The sequence below is a fragment of the Glandiceps talaboti genome, chromosome 11, assembly GCF_964340395.1.
Source record: "Glandiceps talaboti chromosome 11, keGlaTala1.1, whole genome shotgun sequence".
Lineage (NCBI taxonomy): Eukaryota > Metazoa > Hemichordata > Enteropneusta > Spengelidae > Glandiceps > Glandiceps talaboti.
Window position 1 is genome coordinate 6,130,707 of NC_135559.1, and position 20,975 is coordinate 6,151,681.

At 36.3% G+C, this 20,975-nt stretch overlaps 1 protein-coding gene across 2 annotated transcripts in view; it reads left to right on the forward strand.

Annotated features, from left to right (window-relative positions):
- LOC144442311 (renin receptor-like) overlaps positions 1–20,750 on the forward strand; it is a 43,581-nt gene extending 22,831 nt beyond the window's left edge. For both annotated transcript variants that reach the window (XM_078131624.1, XM_078131625.1), the window contains exons 2-8: positions 4,606–4,745; positions 7,822–7,959; positions 9,583–9,681; positions 10,101–10,295; positions 15,977–16,126; positions 16,883–17,008; positions 19,620–20,750. In XM_078131624.1, coding sequence (XP_077987750.1) covers positions 4,606–4,745; positions 7,822–7,959; positions 9,583–9,681; positions 10,101–10,295; positions 15,977–16,126; positions 16,883–17,008; positions 19,620–19,814 — 1,043 coding nt within the window. In that variant the 3' untranslated portion in view covers positions 19,815–20,750. The remainder of the gene's footprint in view (positions 1–4,605; positions 4,746–7,821; positions 7,960–9,582; positions 9,682–10,100; positions 10,296–15,976; positions 16,127–16,882; positions 17,009–19,619) is intronic.
- Positions 20,751–20,975: the final 225 nt, after the last annotated feature.

Consider the following 20,975-nt stretch of genomic DNA (forward strand, 5'->3'; position numbering starts at 1 on the left):
AGTAATGTCTTTTCGTTTCGAGCCGACGTGTAGGGAACTTGTCTATAGAAATTTACGTTTACTATGGATATTTACAGTGTATTTCAGAGTAGAAACAATTTTGAAATGAATGTAGCTAGAAAAACTAACTTGCGGATGGAGAAATTCAAAATGGAGGATACATTGAAGATGATACGTGTATGTTAGGTTATTTGGGGTCACCTGATGATTGTCTCAGACACAGACGCCCGTGGGCTGTTAATTATACTATTGAAGCGTCTTGTAAGCGTTTATATTGCTTCATATATATTTCATAGCGTGTAATCGAAGTGTAGATTCTGACAAACCTTATTTATTGGAGGATATGTCAATTTAATTGCATAAACGCAACATGTCATTTACAAGACGTTTCAGTTGTATACTCACAGCCCACAGGCGTCTGTGGTCTGCTGTAATTACTTGTTTTCGTTATTTGACTACGAAACTTTGCCAGCGCCGAGTATTAGTTATTAGTTCAATCGATCAATAAAGTGCGTTGACACCGTCCAGGAAATTGCTCGCAAAGTTATCGTGTTTTAATGCATATAATCATAGACATCTTCTTAGGTTGAGTGAAGGCGTCGTATGCTCGTCACGTGACATCGTTTGTATTTATTGTAGCCCTCCTCATCCTGTTGGCAGTGTTTCATAAAATCACGTGACACTCTGACGTCAGGGAAAGTGGTGATTAGTTTTTTTTTAGCGTGTTTCATATATAGTGCTTGGTGACCCGATAAACACTACAGTGACAGTAATAATCGCTGGAGTAGACTTTCGATAGTGGCGTATGTATTTGGGCAGGATAGACTGTAAGATAGAAAGAATAATGAATGTAGAATTGATATTATTAGGTAGTTGAATTAGTGGTGGGTAACACATTATATTCCAAAAGAAAGATAGCGATGCATTTGCGAATGTAATCATACATGAACACTATTCACATGCAAACGTGCACACACACACACACAAACCCTCGAAAACAAGCAAATGTGGGCAACTCTACAGCCTATAGGGGTACGGAAATCAAAATATTCTACTATTTCATCCAGCCTCATATTCAAGTTTTCAGACTTATTGTAATTGCAATATGTCATGTAACTTTTTGTACTGTTCTTGTTTTCCGTGCAAAGAAATAATAATGAGGCCATAAAAATGTTTGGTTCCGGTTATCCGACCCCACCTAGTTTTTCACTGCCGACCCTAAACTTGTTTGTACGTATTCGAGAAAAAAAAAATCGCGAAAATTGTGAAGTCTCGCGAGAAATAGTGAAAGCGGAAACTGACCCCAACTTAAAAAGATAATTATAAAACCGTTCTTCCAATGGCTGTATATCTGATAGGAAGAAATAAATAACACAATAACACAGAGACCATGTGGAAAACATAACTACCTGAACTAGACACTCACACATAAAAAATCTACCTTAATAACCTACCCACCTATTCTAAAATGGAGTGTAATCGGAAACACGCATGTTTTAGGCCTAATAAAAATAATACTAAAATTATGAATGTGGCCATATCCCGTCTCTCGTAAACTCTTTACCACCCGGCCGCCGGCGCATAGTATTACCCGATCTGTTGACACTTCTATCGATTTGTGTATATTTATGTAAATATCATGCTCACGTAAAGGTATTATTACAATTGTAAATGATATTTAGCCAATACTGATAAGACAATTACCCCCCCCCTCTCCCTATCCCCCACTCCCCAGACCTTACATATTATACATAAATTGTTAAAATTTACTACAAAATAAGGCTAAGGACTATCGCCACCATTCAATTTGTAACGCCATCACGTCCATAGATGATGTGGGTGGAAACGTACCATATGGTGAAGAAATCGCTTCGAACTGATAATGTTTTGAACTCACAGGCTGTACACGTTAATGCATTGTGATTAGTTGTCGGCAAACCGAATTACATTGCTTTGTGTTATATGAGTGACACCGCTGAACATGCGGCGTTGCTAAGCATGTAAATCGTTTGCGTTAGAGGCTATTGTCAAAATATAGGACAAATTTGTGTGCTGCAATTCTCAGCATTTTAGTGTTTATCCGAAATGTGACCAACTGTAGTCAAATTTACTGATAGCCTGATAGATCATCAGTGGTTGTTTCCGCCAAGTATGCAATACGTTCGACACAGCGAGTGGTTTCATAAGCGTACCAATGATTGGATCTTTCAGACTAATGTACCAGCATAAAAAAATCACGTCATTCAGAACATCCGGGTAATTTTCCGGCTGTTCTTATGAATGTTAGCTCGTGATCATAACCGGGGAAGTAACCTTCGGCGCTGCATTTACTGCCAAATTATTATGCCAATCAATGGCCATCTTTCATTTGTTCAGGTTCCGCAATTTTGAAACTAGATTTTATGAGAACATTGTAGTTAAACGTACATACGGATCATTTTCAGTCGACATGTATAGAATCTAGACTACTCGCATTTAGGACCCTGGCTTTTGCTGCAGTGACTTGTATTGGTGACTTGGCTTCAACTGTTTACTTTCATAGTGACAAATACTATGATTACTTAAATACTTGTGAGTTCTACGTGCCATGTGTACGCGATATCTCTATAATTGCTTCTTTGACTTTGAACTTGTCAGGATGGTATGTAAACAATGTCATGTCCCATGAGTGAAACTGTCGCAAAGTAACCCCGGTTGATGGGACCAGTTATAATTACAAGCCTTGAGACTTGAGTCCACGCTGTCCCGTTTAAGAAAAGAAAGTCACCGTGCGTGATCAGTTTCTTAATAGACGTTAGTTTCAGCTTCAAGTACATTGTATGGTTTCATATCGATTGAACAAGTTAGTGTTGCTTGGAGAGACTCAGAACCAATATTGCCAACGTCCGTAGTTAATTTCCCCGCGTTTGTTCGTATTAAAACTTTTGGTTTTGCTACAGCTAATATTGGAGAATGCAATATATTGATTATATATACCGGGTCGAATATTCGCAATAAATTAAACCATATTTGTATAAATACGACCATTGTTTAAACCGTGAAAACGACAATAGGTAAATAAATGGATAAAGAAAATAATGCCGATATGTACTTTAAAACTAGTATATGAAAAGTGTCCATCCATGCAATGATGTCAAAACCTGTCTAAGACAACCACAGAGAAGTAATGTTCTTACTTGTCTGTGACCCAACTGAGTGTTTAGGAAAGTAATAAATGATACACTGTCATCGTCAAGTCCAAGTTCAAGTTGAATTCGAAAACCATATTGTGTAGTAATACGTAACATTTGTTCATGAACGAGAAAAAAAATTACGATTATCGAAAATCGTTAGTGAAGGTGTTCAGTAGTATGTACTTTTGCTACGTGTACGCACATATTATCAAATCGACCATGCGTCGGCGATTTGTCAGACGGAATGGCCAGTGACGTCACAAACACGTAGACGTCTGATGTTGATTATTACATTGTGCAGTGTATATCACTATTGAATAATGTGGCTTTGATTATCATTGGTTTTAGACATACAGGAGGCACGTCTGTGTCTCATTAACACAGAGGGGTGGGTGGGTCGGGTTGGGGTGGGGGTGATAACTTGTGTCGCGACCAAAGATCAAAGAGATACGTATTTCTCTGTGGACATTTTTGTGATCGATATGTCCAGGGCATTATTAATAATATGATGGTCATGTAGATCTCGATATGGCAAGGTGATCTCTGGTTGTGAACGTATGATTGAAATATGTAACTATGGAAACTATCTATGTATAAGGAACTTTGAAGTGCCGTATCCTATAGTATATACTGTATACGATAAAAACATTATCGACATGACTCCTACAATTTGTAACAATTCCACTGCGCACGACATAATCTCACCTGACCCTTGACCTCATCAGATGAATACATCACATTTAGTTAATCTGTACTGGAGCTCTTCCTTCTTTTGACCCTAGCTTTTGAGTCGGTGCTTATCAAACTATACTAGCTTGAAATTTTCTAGAATTCAAAATAAGGAAATAGCGCCGGAGAAGTCACGACTAGAAAGTTGTTACGTCGCCAGGGGAAGTCGGCTTCCATATCAATACATACCGCGAGAAACCACGACTTTCTCTACATTCGCGATGTGTATCTTTTTGAACCTTAAAAGTCACCCTTAGTCCTCTTGTCATCCTCACTTTATTACCATGAGTTTAGGAAAGACATTACGCGTGCATAGCCGTTTTGTTTTATGAGTGTCTCTGTTCAAGTTGTAATGATAGTGTTATAATGATAGCGCCACCAACGTTGCACTGCAGAAACCTTCTCCGAAACCGCAAGAGCAAGTATAGCATACGCTGGACGGTGGCGGTGGGTTGGGGAAGGGGAGGGGGGTGGGCTAATATTGTGTGCATACAGTGCACTTAATTTAATAATGCGAAGCACATAAGCAGTTGCGTTTTATATGTAACTAAGAGAAGCACGAAACTGTACGATCTGGACCAACTTTTCACGTACACTTGTTCACACCTTACTGTAGGTATGCATTTCATCAACATATACTTCACCTGGTATTGGAATTATAAGCTAACCTTGTAATTTCCACTCTTGTTTGTATTTTGAACAGGTCTAGAAGTATTTGCTGCAAATCAAGTACATTTTACTCACAAACCGGACTATGTACAGTTATCACAAACAGCCGGTGAAGTTAGAGCTAGTGAAATCGCTGACGTCATCTCTTTAGCTTTGGGATTCTCAACCAACAAAGTAAGTTGAGCTATTTTTGACGATAAATTGTTTCATATGGTTCCCGCCTACACAACTCGTTTGACCTTTGACTTTTTGCGGAGGATAGTATGATTATCATCATCACCATCCTTATCGTCGTCGCCGCCATCACCTTCGCCATCAACGTTTTATCATCGTCATGGTCGTCGTCATCATCATCATCATCATCATCATCATTACCACCACCACCACCACCACCACCACACCGCCATCATCATCATCATCATCATCATCATCATCATCATCATCATCATCATCATCATCATCATCATCATCATCATCATCATCATCATCATCATCATCATCACCATCACCATCATCATCATCATCATCATCATCATCATCATCATCATCATTATCAATGATCCCATTCCTCATCGTCACTATTATATACAGTTAAAGCAGCAAACGATCATCAGAGGACTGTGTGTAATATAATATATTTACAGAAAAGAGATCGACCATTTGGCAAATTGAGATTGTTGTTTTACTTGTTAGATAACACTTTTACCGCTATGAAAATAGCATTAGTGTTAAGAGCAGTCTAAAAATATCGGTGCTCTTATCTAGCAAGTACAAAAAAAAACATCCTCAACTTCCAAAATGGTCAGATGTGGTCATAAGATATATATGTTCTTATGAACGGTACTCTGGACCAGTGAACGTTTCCTATTTGAGCTGTCATTAAAGATGATGTCGTAATATCCAATATGACGTCATAATCGTCGTCATTGTTGTCTCTAAGAGTAAAGCCATCGACTGTGAACCGAACAAACAAACATGCATATAAATAAATACATTAGGTGATTGTTTTTCGGATCTTCTGTCTTTATACTGTACATTCAATGTACTTTGCTATTAAAAGAACACTCCATAAATCATGTTTCCACTGCATTTCCCACCTGAATTCGTAATATGGTTAGACTAATTAATCACAGTCGTTAGTTACCTCTTGTTTAGTTCTTAATGGTTTATATTAAGCCATATATCTTTTGTAATAGATCGATAGGTTGTTATGAGATTCTATTACAGGACTGAGTGGCTACAGTTTCCGTTCTGGTTGCATTGAGATAAACACGAGCGACGTTTAAACATCAAATGTCACAAATTGTGCACAAGTGTGGAGCCTGTGAAGATTAACACTCTCAAACAATTGTCGGGTCTATAAATTTTTCTCAATTTTAGATTCTTTGAATACATTTCAAATCTCTCTGTTACATCCATCTATGTTACATAGAACACAATTAGGGCAACGTACATGTACAGTGTCCATGAGCAAATGATGATATATCCAACCCTATTTGGCACACAACTGTATAGCAGTTAGGTTTCCATGTTATATGATCCCTTCGACCAGTTGATTTACGAGTCAGCCTATTTCTTTACATAGCAAACAGAAAACAACATGTCAATGTATTATAAAATGTTTTTCTTTGTTAGATGGGATGTCTAATGTTTCAACATTTGCAATAACCTTTCAACATTACATTGTACTTAATTCTTGATTCATCACTTTAAAAAAGTATAGATAGTATAGTTCAATAAAATAGCGCCATTCACAGGAACCTTAATCTGATGGGAAATATTACACATCACTGTACAAAAAGAATCTGTTGTGGTGTGGATAATTGGCATATAATATGCAGAATCGACATATAATTTGTATAGTTACCATATAATTTGAATAATTACTGTACAATTTGAATACCATATCATTTTAGTAATTACTATATGATTTGAATATTTACCATATAATTTTAGTAATTACTATATGATTTGAATAATTACCATATAATTTGAATAATTACCATATAATTTGAATAATTACCATATAATTTGACAATTATCATATACTATATGTTATATAATATAGCTATAGTAAATTGTTGATTGATCAAGCGGATGGCTATTATGCACATGTAAGCACAAAACTGACGTCACGTACAAGATATACCAGTCTGATTTATAGTCGTCCAAATAGGTTAAACCCTATAGCAAAGATAACACACACAATGAAATCGTGGCTATAAAACTGCAAATTATTGCCCAGCCACCCACAACTTGACTGTCATAAAAGACCGACATGTATTACCTTCGAAAACTGTACGGTTTTTTCCTCGCAATAAGATTTCAGATACTTCGGATTTTGTTCTCCATTCTACCATGGCAACCTTATCATAGAAGACAAATATTTACATAACCATGTCTAGACATGTGCATTATTTCTTACACAAGGATAGTTCTGCAAGTTCTTATATACCGTTAACAAGCCGTCATAGTATTGCACTATTTGAGTAGGGATCTAAAAGATCGAACAAAAATATTTTCGTAATAAACTCCAAATATTAAGCGCCTTTGACGTATACAAGGAAAGATAGAAAAGATCATCGTGTATTTCGCAAAAAAAGACTCATGACTCCTTTACGGACACTAACGTAAGCAAGTCCCGAAAAATACACTTACGTGCTGTAGCAAATGGGGTGAGATTAAACGGCCGTATTTTATTATAATTTATCTGTACCTTTAATTGACCTATACTTTTGCCAAAATTTACAAAATAAGAAGTTATTCTGTGTTTGCTCCAGGACCTATCCCATCAACTGTTTACATACACTGACGTAAAAGTGTTGACTGTAAGATACGTTATGTTCTGTGACCCTATAAGGTTTCTTAACCACTGACTGACAGAGTGTAACTATTGTACGGGTTGCGGGCTACTGCGTGGCACAAATGTCATATCTAGATCTTACAATGATTGGAATACTTAGCATTATGCATTTCATTCATTTCATGTAAATCACGTAAACGGTAATGGACATCTGCTTCCTTATATGGACAGACAGAGATGCACGTCCAGGTTCTAAAGTGATCATCGCCCGCTTGTATCACAATTTGAACCATTCCACCAAAAATGTGCTGTTATCTGCTCCACTAGCTATTCAGTACGATGCGAATTATAACTTGTATAAACTGACAGTGTAGTCGTTTCTCAAATGAAGGCATTGATTAATTTGTATATTGTATTTCACAACTTGAAATGTTGTCTTACTTGCAGGAGCTGACATGGTCTGGTCTTTCTTCGGGGAGTCTTTTTAATCGTCCTAAAGCCAATATCTTGGTCACGGTAGAAGGTTTAGAAGATGGTATGACCCTTGACCTTAAGAGTGACGTAACAACTTACCCTTTAAATAAGGTGATCATATTTCTGATATATTTGCCAGTCTGTCTACGACTCAGAGTACATTTTCCCGCATGTCATTGTCTGTCTGTCCGTCAATTTCCCAAGTGTCTTGCATATTATATCTATATAGTTATTGTTACTTATTTAACTGACATACATACATACATACATACCTACATACCTACATACATACATACATACATACATACATACATACATACATACATACATACATACATACATACATACATACATACATACATACATACATACATACATACATACATACATACATACATACATACATACATACATACATACATACATACATACATACATACATAACACACACACATACATACATACATACATACATACATACATACATACATACATACATACATACATACATACATACATACGTACATACATACATACATATTTACATACATACATACATACATACATACATACATACATACATACATACATACATACATAACACACATACATACATACATACATACATACATACATACATACATACATACATGCATACATACATACATACATACATAACACACATACATACATACATACATACATACATACATACATACATGCATACATACATACATACATACATACATACATACATACATACATATTTACATACATACATACATACATACATACATACATACATACATACATACATGCATACATACATACATACATACATACATACATACATACATACATACAGACAGACAGACAGACAGACAGACAGACATACATACATACATACATACATACATACATACATACATACATACATACATACATAATTTTATATGTATTGACTAAAGTAATTTAGCATTATTTGTTCATTTACTCATCAACGAAAGAATTCATTGTTATATGTTACTTACTAGTAAATAGTTTCATCTCAGTTGCATTACGTATACCCATACTGCAAAGCAAAGAATCTCTCCACATCAGAACACAAGAGGGCAACACGTTCATACAGGGACGAAGGGGCATACCTATTATAATGACATCATCTTTATTACTACAACCATAGACAGTCTCCCCTCCACTGTCTATGCTACAACTATCTCAAATATTTGCACTGTGGGGAATTATATTGCATAAAAAGGTCACCACTCTAGCTCGACTGGATCGCTAGATTTGGATCGCTAGATTTGAAAGCCAACAACAACAACAACAACAACAACAACAAGTCTCTTGGATAGATAGAAGATTGAGAGAATATAGCGTATGGTGATCATGACTACGATCAATGTGTTGTATTCAGACAGTGCAATAGGATTACGTCATAGTTCAATCCATGTTAAAGCAGTAACGAGAGTACCGATGATCGTAGCAGTCATGTCACAAAATGATATACAGTGGCAAACACAAGAAGTCATTTGGGAGGTTTACAGTGCAAGCCACTAACTGTAACGTTATTGCTTCTAAAGCCACACAGTTCATGACATGACATTACACCTACTTTCCTTATCTCATAATTTTGTCTTATCGGATTTCACCGTATGCAAACGATGCACTTTGACCTCCATTGCTCGTTTATCACGTGACTGATATTTGTGTGTCATGTGTACTTGTTTTCAGGACGTCCCTTTTGTAAATACAGAGAGTGTAACTCAACATCTAGAAAATGCATTTAGCAACCAGAGTCCACTTTTAGTCGATCTGTCAGCAAGTGGAAAGGTGAGTTGTTTGATGTCTCTACAGATTTAAATTATTGAATTTTTTAATTTTCTCAAATTTCTGTAATTTTTAACATGATTGATTGAGGTAATACGCTAATTTTGAAATTAGTTTTCAAATTAAAAGTGAAGTCTCGTGTGACTACGAAGTGTCGCGTGATTGTGTATCGAGCTGAACGACATTATTGATTGCATCATTGGCGATTCCGATCGGTCTCGCGAGATTTCACGTAGTAAAAAGTTTGTAATTTATAGCTTATTATACAAAACAATACGGACATTTTTTAGAAGAAAAAAAACGTATTTTACAATTCTAGCATTATGCCTCTTTTGCTTGAGCTGTCATAAATACATTGAGGACAAGAAAAATAGTGCTAAAATCGAAAAAAAATAACAATTATTTCACATATTTTGTTGCAGTTGTTCAGTCTTCACTCTAAACATCCCCACCTTTTTAGCCAGTTACCAACCACACTTACAGAAATGCAACCAGTTTTACTCAACAGTCAGCTGTCCGTACTATTTTCCTTCGACATGGGGTCATTGAACTTTTCAAAGGAGGCCGATTTTACTTTCCTTAGCGAGATGCAACTTATACAGGAAATTGTTGATGTGGTAAGTAGGGACATGAATTTTATAATGTAGACCTCTAAGACGATGATGAGAAATGACACAGAACGTCAGTATGTGATAAGATTGCGAGGTGGTCGATAAAGTTAAGAAGAAACACAAAAACCAAAGTGCAATTACAATGTACGTGCGTCCCATTAGTTTAACACTAGGTTCTCCTTATGATGACGTGTGTCTCTCTAAAGGATACTTTTTTCCCCCGCGGACTTACAAGAATATTGTTATTTTTGGCAAACAAGATGCATATCAGATTCTTTCTCTTCATATATGTTCATAACTCTTTGTATAGTCATATCAGATAACAGGCCAGCGAATACAATTAATATTATGCTTGTATTTACTATTCTATTTTTTACGAACAACAACAACAACAACAACAACAACAACAACAACAACAACAACAGCTGTCTGCTGGAAAAAATGCATATCTCGCTTGTGATTATTGAATAAAAACAGCAAAAGAAAGACAACACTATAAACGATATAGATGAACTGGTGTATTTGCGGTACATAAAACGTTGCAACGCATAGAATACACTGAAAATTTGAACTTGGAACACCCGTTCCCTGTTTCAAATCGTAATATTTTGCTGGTTAGAAAGATTGTCAAAACAGCACGTCTGCATTCAATGCCCAAATCACCTCATAAACGACGACGGAATATTTTAATGAGAGCAAATTAAACATTGCACTATGAATTACGTTACAGGAAATGTGCACAGTATCCAATGACGCATGCTATTACGCATATGGGTACACAGAAATTGTCGACAGATTGAAATGAAGGCTGTATGTTTAGCACACCATTATTGACAATTAATACTAACAGCATGATGTCTTGTCAAAAAGTTCAAACTTCAAAAGTACAAGACCAATTAGTCTGAAATTTGGTGGGGATGTTTCTGGGACAACCTAGGAGAAAAAAATGAAATTATTATATAAATCATGTATTATTTATGACTTCAGATCAAAATTTAAACTTCGACACTACTTCAGTACTTGGTCGATCTACATACTAAATGGGAAGTCCTCTTCTAATAACAGCTTTGATTTCAGTATCAGTTGTACATAACGCCACTGGTGCTATAGTTGACAGCATGATGACCTTGCCGATTTAAATAAGCACACGTCATTGGCAGTTGCTGCTCAAAACGGATTGATGCATGCGCGTTTTGAGTTAAAGGACCCTTTTACCCGCATCGCACCTGGACTGAGAGGGGGGGGGGGGTATATTTTTGAACTTGTATCTTGGCACAAGTAAACACCATGACGTTCTTCGTGTAACCATGGTAACATGTTGATAATGATAGAGTGTAATGTAATAATTCACATTGGATGGAAAACACAAGCTAGAGTAATACAATGTTATCACCAACACAGGCAAACAGATAGGCAACCACGTCACCAGGTTTCTATGGAAACACGGTCATCGTGTGTGCCGTTCACTGGATCTTACATTGCTAAGCAACGATATGATTATTCGTATTAAAGCCAAACGTGATCATTTTATTCTTAGCGTTTAATAGAAACGTAGCAACTAAAAGGCCCGGTGTGAATATTGTAACCTATATTAAGACTTGATTTCTACAGATTTCGTTAGTGCTATTATACTGAGCCCCTTTCGTTGTTTCACTACATTAAACCCACTCTTTGCACAGTCCCTTCTTACGTATGATGCAATGATATGCTTAGCTTCACTGGGCGTCACGACTCACCTATGAAAAGTTGTCAAGTTCGTTATCTTGGAGAGTCTTTGTTTCGAAAAGAGAAGAGAGGGCACATTGTAATGGCCTTGTGCCGTTGGTTATGTTCTGCCTGTTTTAATAAATTGTTAATTTGTCAGAATACAATGATTACGTGATCAAAATAATGAAAAAAAAAGTCGCTGTTCGTCCGCCATGCTGTTTGTGTGTCTCTCTGCGCGTACGCTGTTTGTATGTCTGTCTGTCTGCATGTCTATCTGTGCTGCGATCATGCACTTTCATTCAAGCTAAATTTCGCTAAAGGTAGTTTTATTTGAAGTAATGTCTTGGTCAAAAAAGTAGTTCGTCAATATAGAAGGATGAGGCGGAATCCCGCGAACTATAGCAAAGAATAACCATGTTTTAGATACAGAGATAGGTACGTTTACCCGTCGAGGTGTATGTCAAACCTCCGTAGGCATTCTGGAAGCTCGAGGACGCCCCCACTTTTATCTTGTCGGGATATTTCTCTATAAATCTGTTTGTGGTATATCTTTTAGATGATATTAGATGTAGATTTTCATTAATTTCTATCAGTTTATTGTCGATCATCGTCCTCCGAGGGCATGATGCGTTGTCCTGGTTGAGTATGAGACAGACATAGGTGATTTTAACATGATCAACCTTTCTAAGCTACAGCAAACCCCATCGTGAATGGCAGACGAACGTAGCTGTACCCTACCGTGAATGGCAGACGAACGTAGCTGTACCCCACCGTGAATGGCACACGTACGTAGCTGTACCCTACCGTGAATGGCACACATATGTAGCTGTACCCCACCGTGAATGGCACACGTACGTAGCTGTACCGCACCCTGAATGGCACACGTACGTAGCTGCACCCCACCGTGGATGGCACACGTACGTAGCTGTACCCCACCGTGAATGGTACACGTACGTAGAGCTGTACCCCACCGTGAATGGCACACGTACGTAGCTGTACCTCACCGTGAATGGCACACGTACGTGCTGTACCCCACCGTGAATGGCACACGTACGTAGCTGTACCCCACCGTGAATGGTGCACGTATGTAGCTGTACCCCACCGTGAATGGTACACGTACATAGCTGTACCCCACCGTGAATGGCACACGTACGTAGCTGTACCCCACCGTGAATGACACACGTACGTAGCTGTACCCCACCGTGAATGACACACGTACGTAGCTGTAGCCCACCGTGAATGGCACACGTACGTAGCTGTACCCCACCGTGAATGGCACACGTACGCAGCTGTACCCCACCGTGAATGGCACACGTACGCAGCTGTAGCCCACCGTGAATGGCACACGTACCTGTATCATCTCTTATGAAATTCATGTATTTGACGTACTTCAATTAAAATATTTAAACTGACAAAAGTATTGATAAAACAAAAAATGTACTGCAGCCATACCGTATGACATAGATCGAGAGTGGTTCTTCTAAATGTTAGACTGACTATTTTTAAGCCCTCCCCTCCCCCCCCCAAAGGTAGGGCATTGAGAGAAGCTGTTGCTTACACCATGGAGGTAAACCTCATTGCTAACACTTAGCTACAGAATATCGGATATAGGAGGCTGTATACATTTGAAGAATACTTATATCACACGTACCAGATTTATGACTTGGAGAAAGCCGTGTCTGCCTGTGAGGCCCTTAGAAACATGGTACCCACGATAGAAGGACACAGTTAATTAAGATTCTAAGATTTACTGGCCAAAATTATCTAAAAAGAGAAAAACTGGCGCGGCATAAAATTAAAACTGAGAGACGGGATTCTTGAATGCTCAAAACACAATTGTTACCTTGTTTTCATGGATATTTGTATTTGCTCAGTTTTGACATCTTTACCAGCCATGTGTACACGTGATTGAGGGAATTGTAACGACCCCTTTGTTCTGAGACAAGGAAACGACATAAGACAACGTTTGAACTGGCATTACCATCTGAGATACACATTTTTACTGATTGGCATATCAGAATGAAAGACGGAGTTATGCTTGTAATATTTGTAAATTTGACAAGCTTTACGACAAAAATTTGAAACAATTTCATAATATGTAATCATGTATTTGCATTTGATCTATAATATATTTGATACTTGCAAAAAAAAAAGTCACAACAAAACAGTCATTTTCAAGAGTGAATTTTGCCGGAAATGTCATTGATGCTGTGCTTGTTTTCGCCGTATTGATTGTTTGGCGGGCTGCCAACAAAATGGGCGTATCAGTGGTCGTAATCACAGTATCAGTTAGTACCAAGGGCATATAACAGCGGGGTCTTTTAAATGACACCCACACTAATCCGCAATATTTTCAGAACAGAACAGCGTGCTTAATATTACATTTGGTTTCCTGGAAATTAAAGCTCTCTTGATAATACTAATAGAGATCAATATGTTATGATATTTGAAGCAAATTTTTAAACACATGAACGACCCATATAATATACATTCAGAAGTAAAAGTATGGTACCACCGTGTACAACGCCACCCACGTTACCTAGCAGCCATGGTTACACGTTTTATTTACTTTAAAAGCAAACTATATTATTATAAAATTCCCTTTAAAAAGAAGCACATGACAATATATGCACCAATTACGTTCTCTAATTCAAATTAATATGTTTACACAAGACGCTATTAATTCACTTTAGGACTTTCAGAATATATAGTTAATTTACGAATTTATGTCTGGAAATAGATTTTCAATCATCAAGAAATACCATTTGTAAAAATGAAAACAATCCCCACACAAAAAAAATGAAAGAAAGGGAGCATATATATATATATATATATATATATATATATATATATATATATATATATATATATATATATATCTATATATCTATACACACACACACACACACACACACACACGTATATATATATATATATATACGTGTGTGTGTGTGTGTGTGTGTGTGTGTGTTCGCTGATGGCTTTCTGTTATGAGAAATTGCTTTTAAAAAAAACTGTCATTTTACTTAGTTAATTTTTAGATGTATAGCGTGTCTTCGTGACAGTCTATGAATACATTATGTGATCGTCATGTTTTGTTGTGTCTGGAGAACTCGTGATCACTTTAAGCTATACAAATCGTTTCGTGTCATAATTACTAGTTGCTGTACCGTACGTGACTGAATAATCTCCGGTACACTCAGTCGAGTTGTGTCCTTGACATAAAAAAAAAACTCCTGCTAATATAATACGGTGACCCCTCTATTCTCAAAGGTCATGGCTATACAGGTTATAAATAATACTTATTGATCTCTCGTCTATCGATTTGATGTGAGGGGTTTCTCGCTACATTCTGCACTCTTTTAGGAAACAACAGCATGGATCAAACGTGATTGACTGTCTGTCGGACAGTAAATTGAATTTCTATGAATAAGTCGTTCTTTCGTGTTATTTACTGCTGTTCTATGAATTTAACGAAAACATAGTGACGTCACAACCTCTATTGCGACGTACGTATGGATGTATTCAAATCAAGAATATGCCTCATTTTAGCTTATAATATATGGTTGTAACTAGTCTATATGTGTGTATAAATCTTTTGCGTTATTTATATAATATGTTGATATTTTTTGCTTTCCGGTGTCAGCCTCCTGTAGTAATCTACAATGAATCTATTTTTTAATGAACACAATGGAAAGCAAAGATAACATGTTGATTTTTTTAATGTCAATTAACAGTAACGTAAAGCATTAAGTTTTTTTTTCGCCATGATAACTGAACTTGGTTTCTAGAACGTGGAATAAATAGTAATAAGGACGGAGGATGGGACCAGACGTGTTTGGTTTTGGTGCATTTAACAATTCACGTGTGTCGTCTTTACAAGTACACCTGTGATGATAACGCCCTCTATGATAAACATCAATCTTGCCCGAACTTTCGTGACGATGTTCAATGGTTTCTCATTCATATTGCCATTCTAGGTATCCAAGAACACTCATCTCGTCCAAGACGGTGTTCCAGATATATATACGTTTTCTATGGCTGGTGTTCACTATTTGCAGCAACAATATGGAAAAAATTCACCTCAAGTAAAGGATGGCTTAAGAGTTTTAGCTAGCTTTCTGAATAAGGTAAGTCAGCAAATACTTTCACATACACATACATAATGTACATACATACATACATACATACATACATACATACATACATACATACATACATACATACACACACACACATACATACATACATACATACATACACACATACATACATACATACATACATACATACATACATACATACATACATACATACATACATACATACATACACACATACACACATACATACATACATACATACATACATACATACATACATACATACATACATACATACATACATACATACATACATACATACATACATACATACACACATACATACATACATACATACATACATACATACACATATACATACATACATACATACATACATACATACATACATACATACATACATACATACATACATACATACATACACACACACACACTGATAATGTGATTCTGTACATTATTTGTATTATAATTGTATATATATATATATATATATATATATATATATATATATATATATATATATATATCCCCCCAGTCTATTGTTTCCCAACTTCATACAACGGTTAGTTAATTACCTTATAAACAATTTATCACTAATGTTTAATAGCGACCAATTGATCCAACTAATATAATGCATTGATATTTTGTTGTCTATTAAAATTAGCCTGTGAAAGAAATCGAAAATGAGAGTTCTATATAACTTAAACACTATCCATAAAATGACAATTGAAACCCTGCCTATATTTCTATTATGCACAGTTTACACAAACAATGATATCTCTGTATGATGGTGACGTCATGGCTGAAATCGTGACCATGACTCCAAGTTCTCCTACACTGAGGAGAGTTAGACGAGAGGAAGGTGGTGAGGGAGCCGGTGCTGAGGTAAGAATTGATGAAGTGATAACGATGAAATGTCAGATAAGTTTTAACTGCTGTAGTAAAAGATATGTTTAGTAGTTCCTTAGTAGGTAGTAGTACACCTGCAGGACACTTAGCCCACCATTCCAAGTAATAATAATTTCACATTAGCTAAGTAAGGTCTATAACGGCATGTATTGTAACAGTTCCACATCAGCTAAGGTCTATAGCAGCATGTACTGTAACAGTTTCACATTAGCTAAGGTCTATAGCAGCATGTATTGTAACAGTTTCACATTAGCTAAGGTCTATAACAGCATGTATTGTAACAGTTTCACATCGGCTAAGGTCTATAACGGCATGTATTGTAACAGTTTCACATCGGCTAAGGTCTATAACGGCATGTATTGTAACAGTTTCATATTACCTAAGGTCTATAACAGCATGTATTGTAACAGTTTCATATTACCTAAGGTCTATAACGGCATGTATTGTAACAGTTTCATATTACCTAAGGTCTATAACAGCATGTATTGTAACAGTTTCATATTACCTAAGGTCTATAACAGCATGTACTCTAAAAGTTTCACATTAGCCAAGGTCTATAACAGCATGTATTGTAACAGTTTCATATTACCTAAGGTCTATAACAGCATGTATTGTAACAGTTTCATATTACCTAAGGTCTATAACAGCATGTATTGTAACAGTTTCACATTAGCTAAGGTCTATAACAGCATGTATTGTAACAGTTTCACATTAGCTAAGGTCTATAACAGCATGTATTGTAACAGTTTCACATTAGCTAAGGTCTATAACAGCATGTATTGTAACAGTTTCACATTAGCTAAGGTCTATAACAGCATGTATTGTAACAGTTTCACATTAGCTAAGGTCTATAACAGCATGTATTGTAACAGTTTCACATTAGCTAAGGTCTATAACAGCATGTATTGTAACAGTTTCACATTAGCTAAGGTCTATAACAGCATGTATTGTAACAGTTTCACATTAGCTAAGGTCTATAACAGCATGTATTGTAACAGTTTCACATTAGCCAAGGTCTATAACAGCATGTATTGTAACAGTTTCACATTAGCTAAGGTCTATAACAGCATGTATTGTAACAGTTTCACATTAGCTAAGGTCTATAACAGCATGTATTGTAACAGTTCCACATTAGCCAAGGTCTATAACAGCATGTATTGTAACAGTTTCACATTAGCTAAGGTCTATAACAGCATGTATTGTAACAGTTCCACATTAGCCAAGGTCTATAACAGCATGTATTGTAACAGTTTCACATTAGCTAAGGTCTATAACAGCATGTATTGTAACAGTTTCACATTAGCTAAGGTCTATACCAGCATGTATTGTAACAGTTTCACATTAGCTAAGGTCTATAACAGCATGTATTGTAACAGTTCTACAGTAGGTAAGGAGTATACTAGTCGTTATCATCACTATGATATTTTCGTCATGCTTTTGTGATATCTAGGTTGATTTGATATTGTTATGAAAAATATGCAGTATATGAATAAAAAACACCACTGTAAGCTTATCGTGATCTTTGTCGAAAGACATGTACATGTCAAACACTGGTGTGTCTACGTCATTGGATATGTGACAACGCTAGTGTCTACGTCATTGGATATGCGACAACGCTCGTGTCTACGTCATTGAATATATGACAACGCTAGCATTCGTTCTACTACCAGCTTGTTGTAGACTTCTAAATTTATGTATTTATTTTTATTTATTTATTTATGAACGAACAGGTTGCCCCAATTATAGGTTCGTAAAACAACTATTTACAGTAGACAAAGAGGACAGAGACAGTAAAAACATTGCTAAAATGGTGTTAAAATTAGTGATTACACTACGTCAGACTGATTGATTATACAAATGAAGTCATTATGTAAATGAACAAATGTACCTGGGATGAATACAGTACGCAAAGTGTGCGATGCATGTACCAATGTAATTTACATATTAATGCTAGTGTTATGTCAATCTAGATAAATGAGTATTCTGTTATATATAGTGAATAATTGGTGCTAGAACTGACATTCTAAAAAGAGGTGTGTAAAGGCAGGTAAAACAGATTACCTTCGGGTAGACTGGCTCTTTAGCCGTCTGATACTAACCTTCGTTTTTGATAAAAGAGTTATTGCTCGAACTTTACATCTCAGAGGAGTTTCACATCCTCTTTTATACCTCTGGGTATTCTGATAACGTCTTTTGGGGGTGTGGCTAACAGATTGAATGACAAGCTTGTAATAGAACGTGCTCTTGTGTCGTCAGCGATCCCGGTAGTGTTGTAGACAGTCTTGGAAAAAAAATATCAGCCATACCATTCGAACAGAATCTGCTAGTAAACGTACTTGAAATAGATTTGATACATCGTAAACAATTACTTCAAAAGGAAAAATAGCATATTACGGACACACAAAATTAGTAGTCGGTAAGATACGAGTTGTCGTGCAATCCCCAGCTAGGAAAGAGCAGACCGATGGGGGCGCCCTCATCATTCTGCTTTGAATCGAATAGTACAAAACATAACTGTGTAGATACAGAACTGTTACAGACTACTGCAGAGATTATTAAAATATTGTTTTTCTTGTTTTTATTTTAGAGTGATTCAAGCTATGGCGATATCAACGTAGCTGACTCCTACAGTGACAACTTCGCTACTATCTTCCATATCTCACTCTGGATCTCTGTAGCCTGGATTTTGGCAGTGTTCGTTATTTGTTACCTCATGTGGTACATGGATCCAGGCGATACCATTATTTACAGGATGACAAGTACAAGAATTAAGACAGAGTAATATAATATTTCCAACAGTTTTCCAGCCGTGGTGTTTGTCGTGAACTTGAACTGATTGTGAAGATATAGGCTGTATTTTATTTTGAATTTGAACTTGATGAATTGAGTACAACTCCTAGGTGAACACTATTGAGGGTGGAACATTTGTCTGGAAAATTCAACATGAATTTGGGTCCAATTTCATAATATTTTCAATTTGTTGTAAGTTATTCCTAAAGAGAAACGGAGAACCTGGGATCTTAGAGTGCGGATTTCGATCAACATGTCAACCGCCAGTGCAATTAGTCCCAACACCAGACGCTGGTTTTTGCACAAGCAGTAAACGTTTTCTAAGAGATCACATAATTTACTGACTATTTCCATTCCATTTTATGGAACAGATGTATTCACTTGCATATATCATTTTATACACAGGAATGTCTCTTAAAAAATTAATGCGTATCAGTGAATAAATACACAGCGTGTACATATGTAAATGCCCTCTGTAAAACGCGGCAACTGACGATTATAAGGTTGGTGAGTCTAGCGCCACCAAGTGTCAAACTTACCGTTTCCGCAATGGTCTGACGTCAGATTTACTTTGCAAATTATGAATAACTTGATTATTTTGTGTCAAAAACATTCGTACCATTGTTGTAATTTTGAAATGATTTCCATAGCAAGGCCCTTTTCAATCAGAAACATATATACTGTATAATGTTGTAAAGTTAATATGTATGAAATAGGAATGTCATGTTATATAATTAATTTGTGGGTCAAATGCCAAGAAAGGTAAGATGGAAAGAAAGTTCAAAACCCCGTACAAGTTTATATTTCCCTCGTTCCTTATGTACATATTTATGAGGGTTTTCTGACTGAAAAGTAAATTTTTGTGTAGTTGGTCAACCTGATGCTACATATATACACAGACAGACAGACAGACAAACACACACACACACACACACACACACTCACCCACACACGGAAGACATCTATACTGTAAAGAGAAGTACCTATGTTCTAGAATATTTCCTTTTTGCACATGTACCGACTGAAATCACTAGTTTGTATAATTTCACATTACAAACTACAAGTTCATAAATACAAACAGTGTTACCATGGAAATACATTTAAATATTGACGTAGAGGTAGAATGCTGTATCCTACACTGAGAAAAACAAAT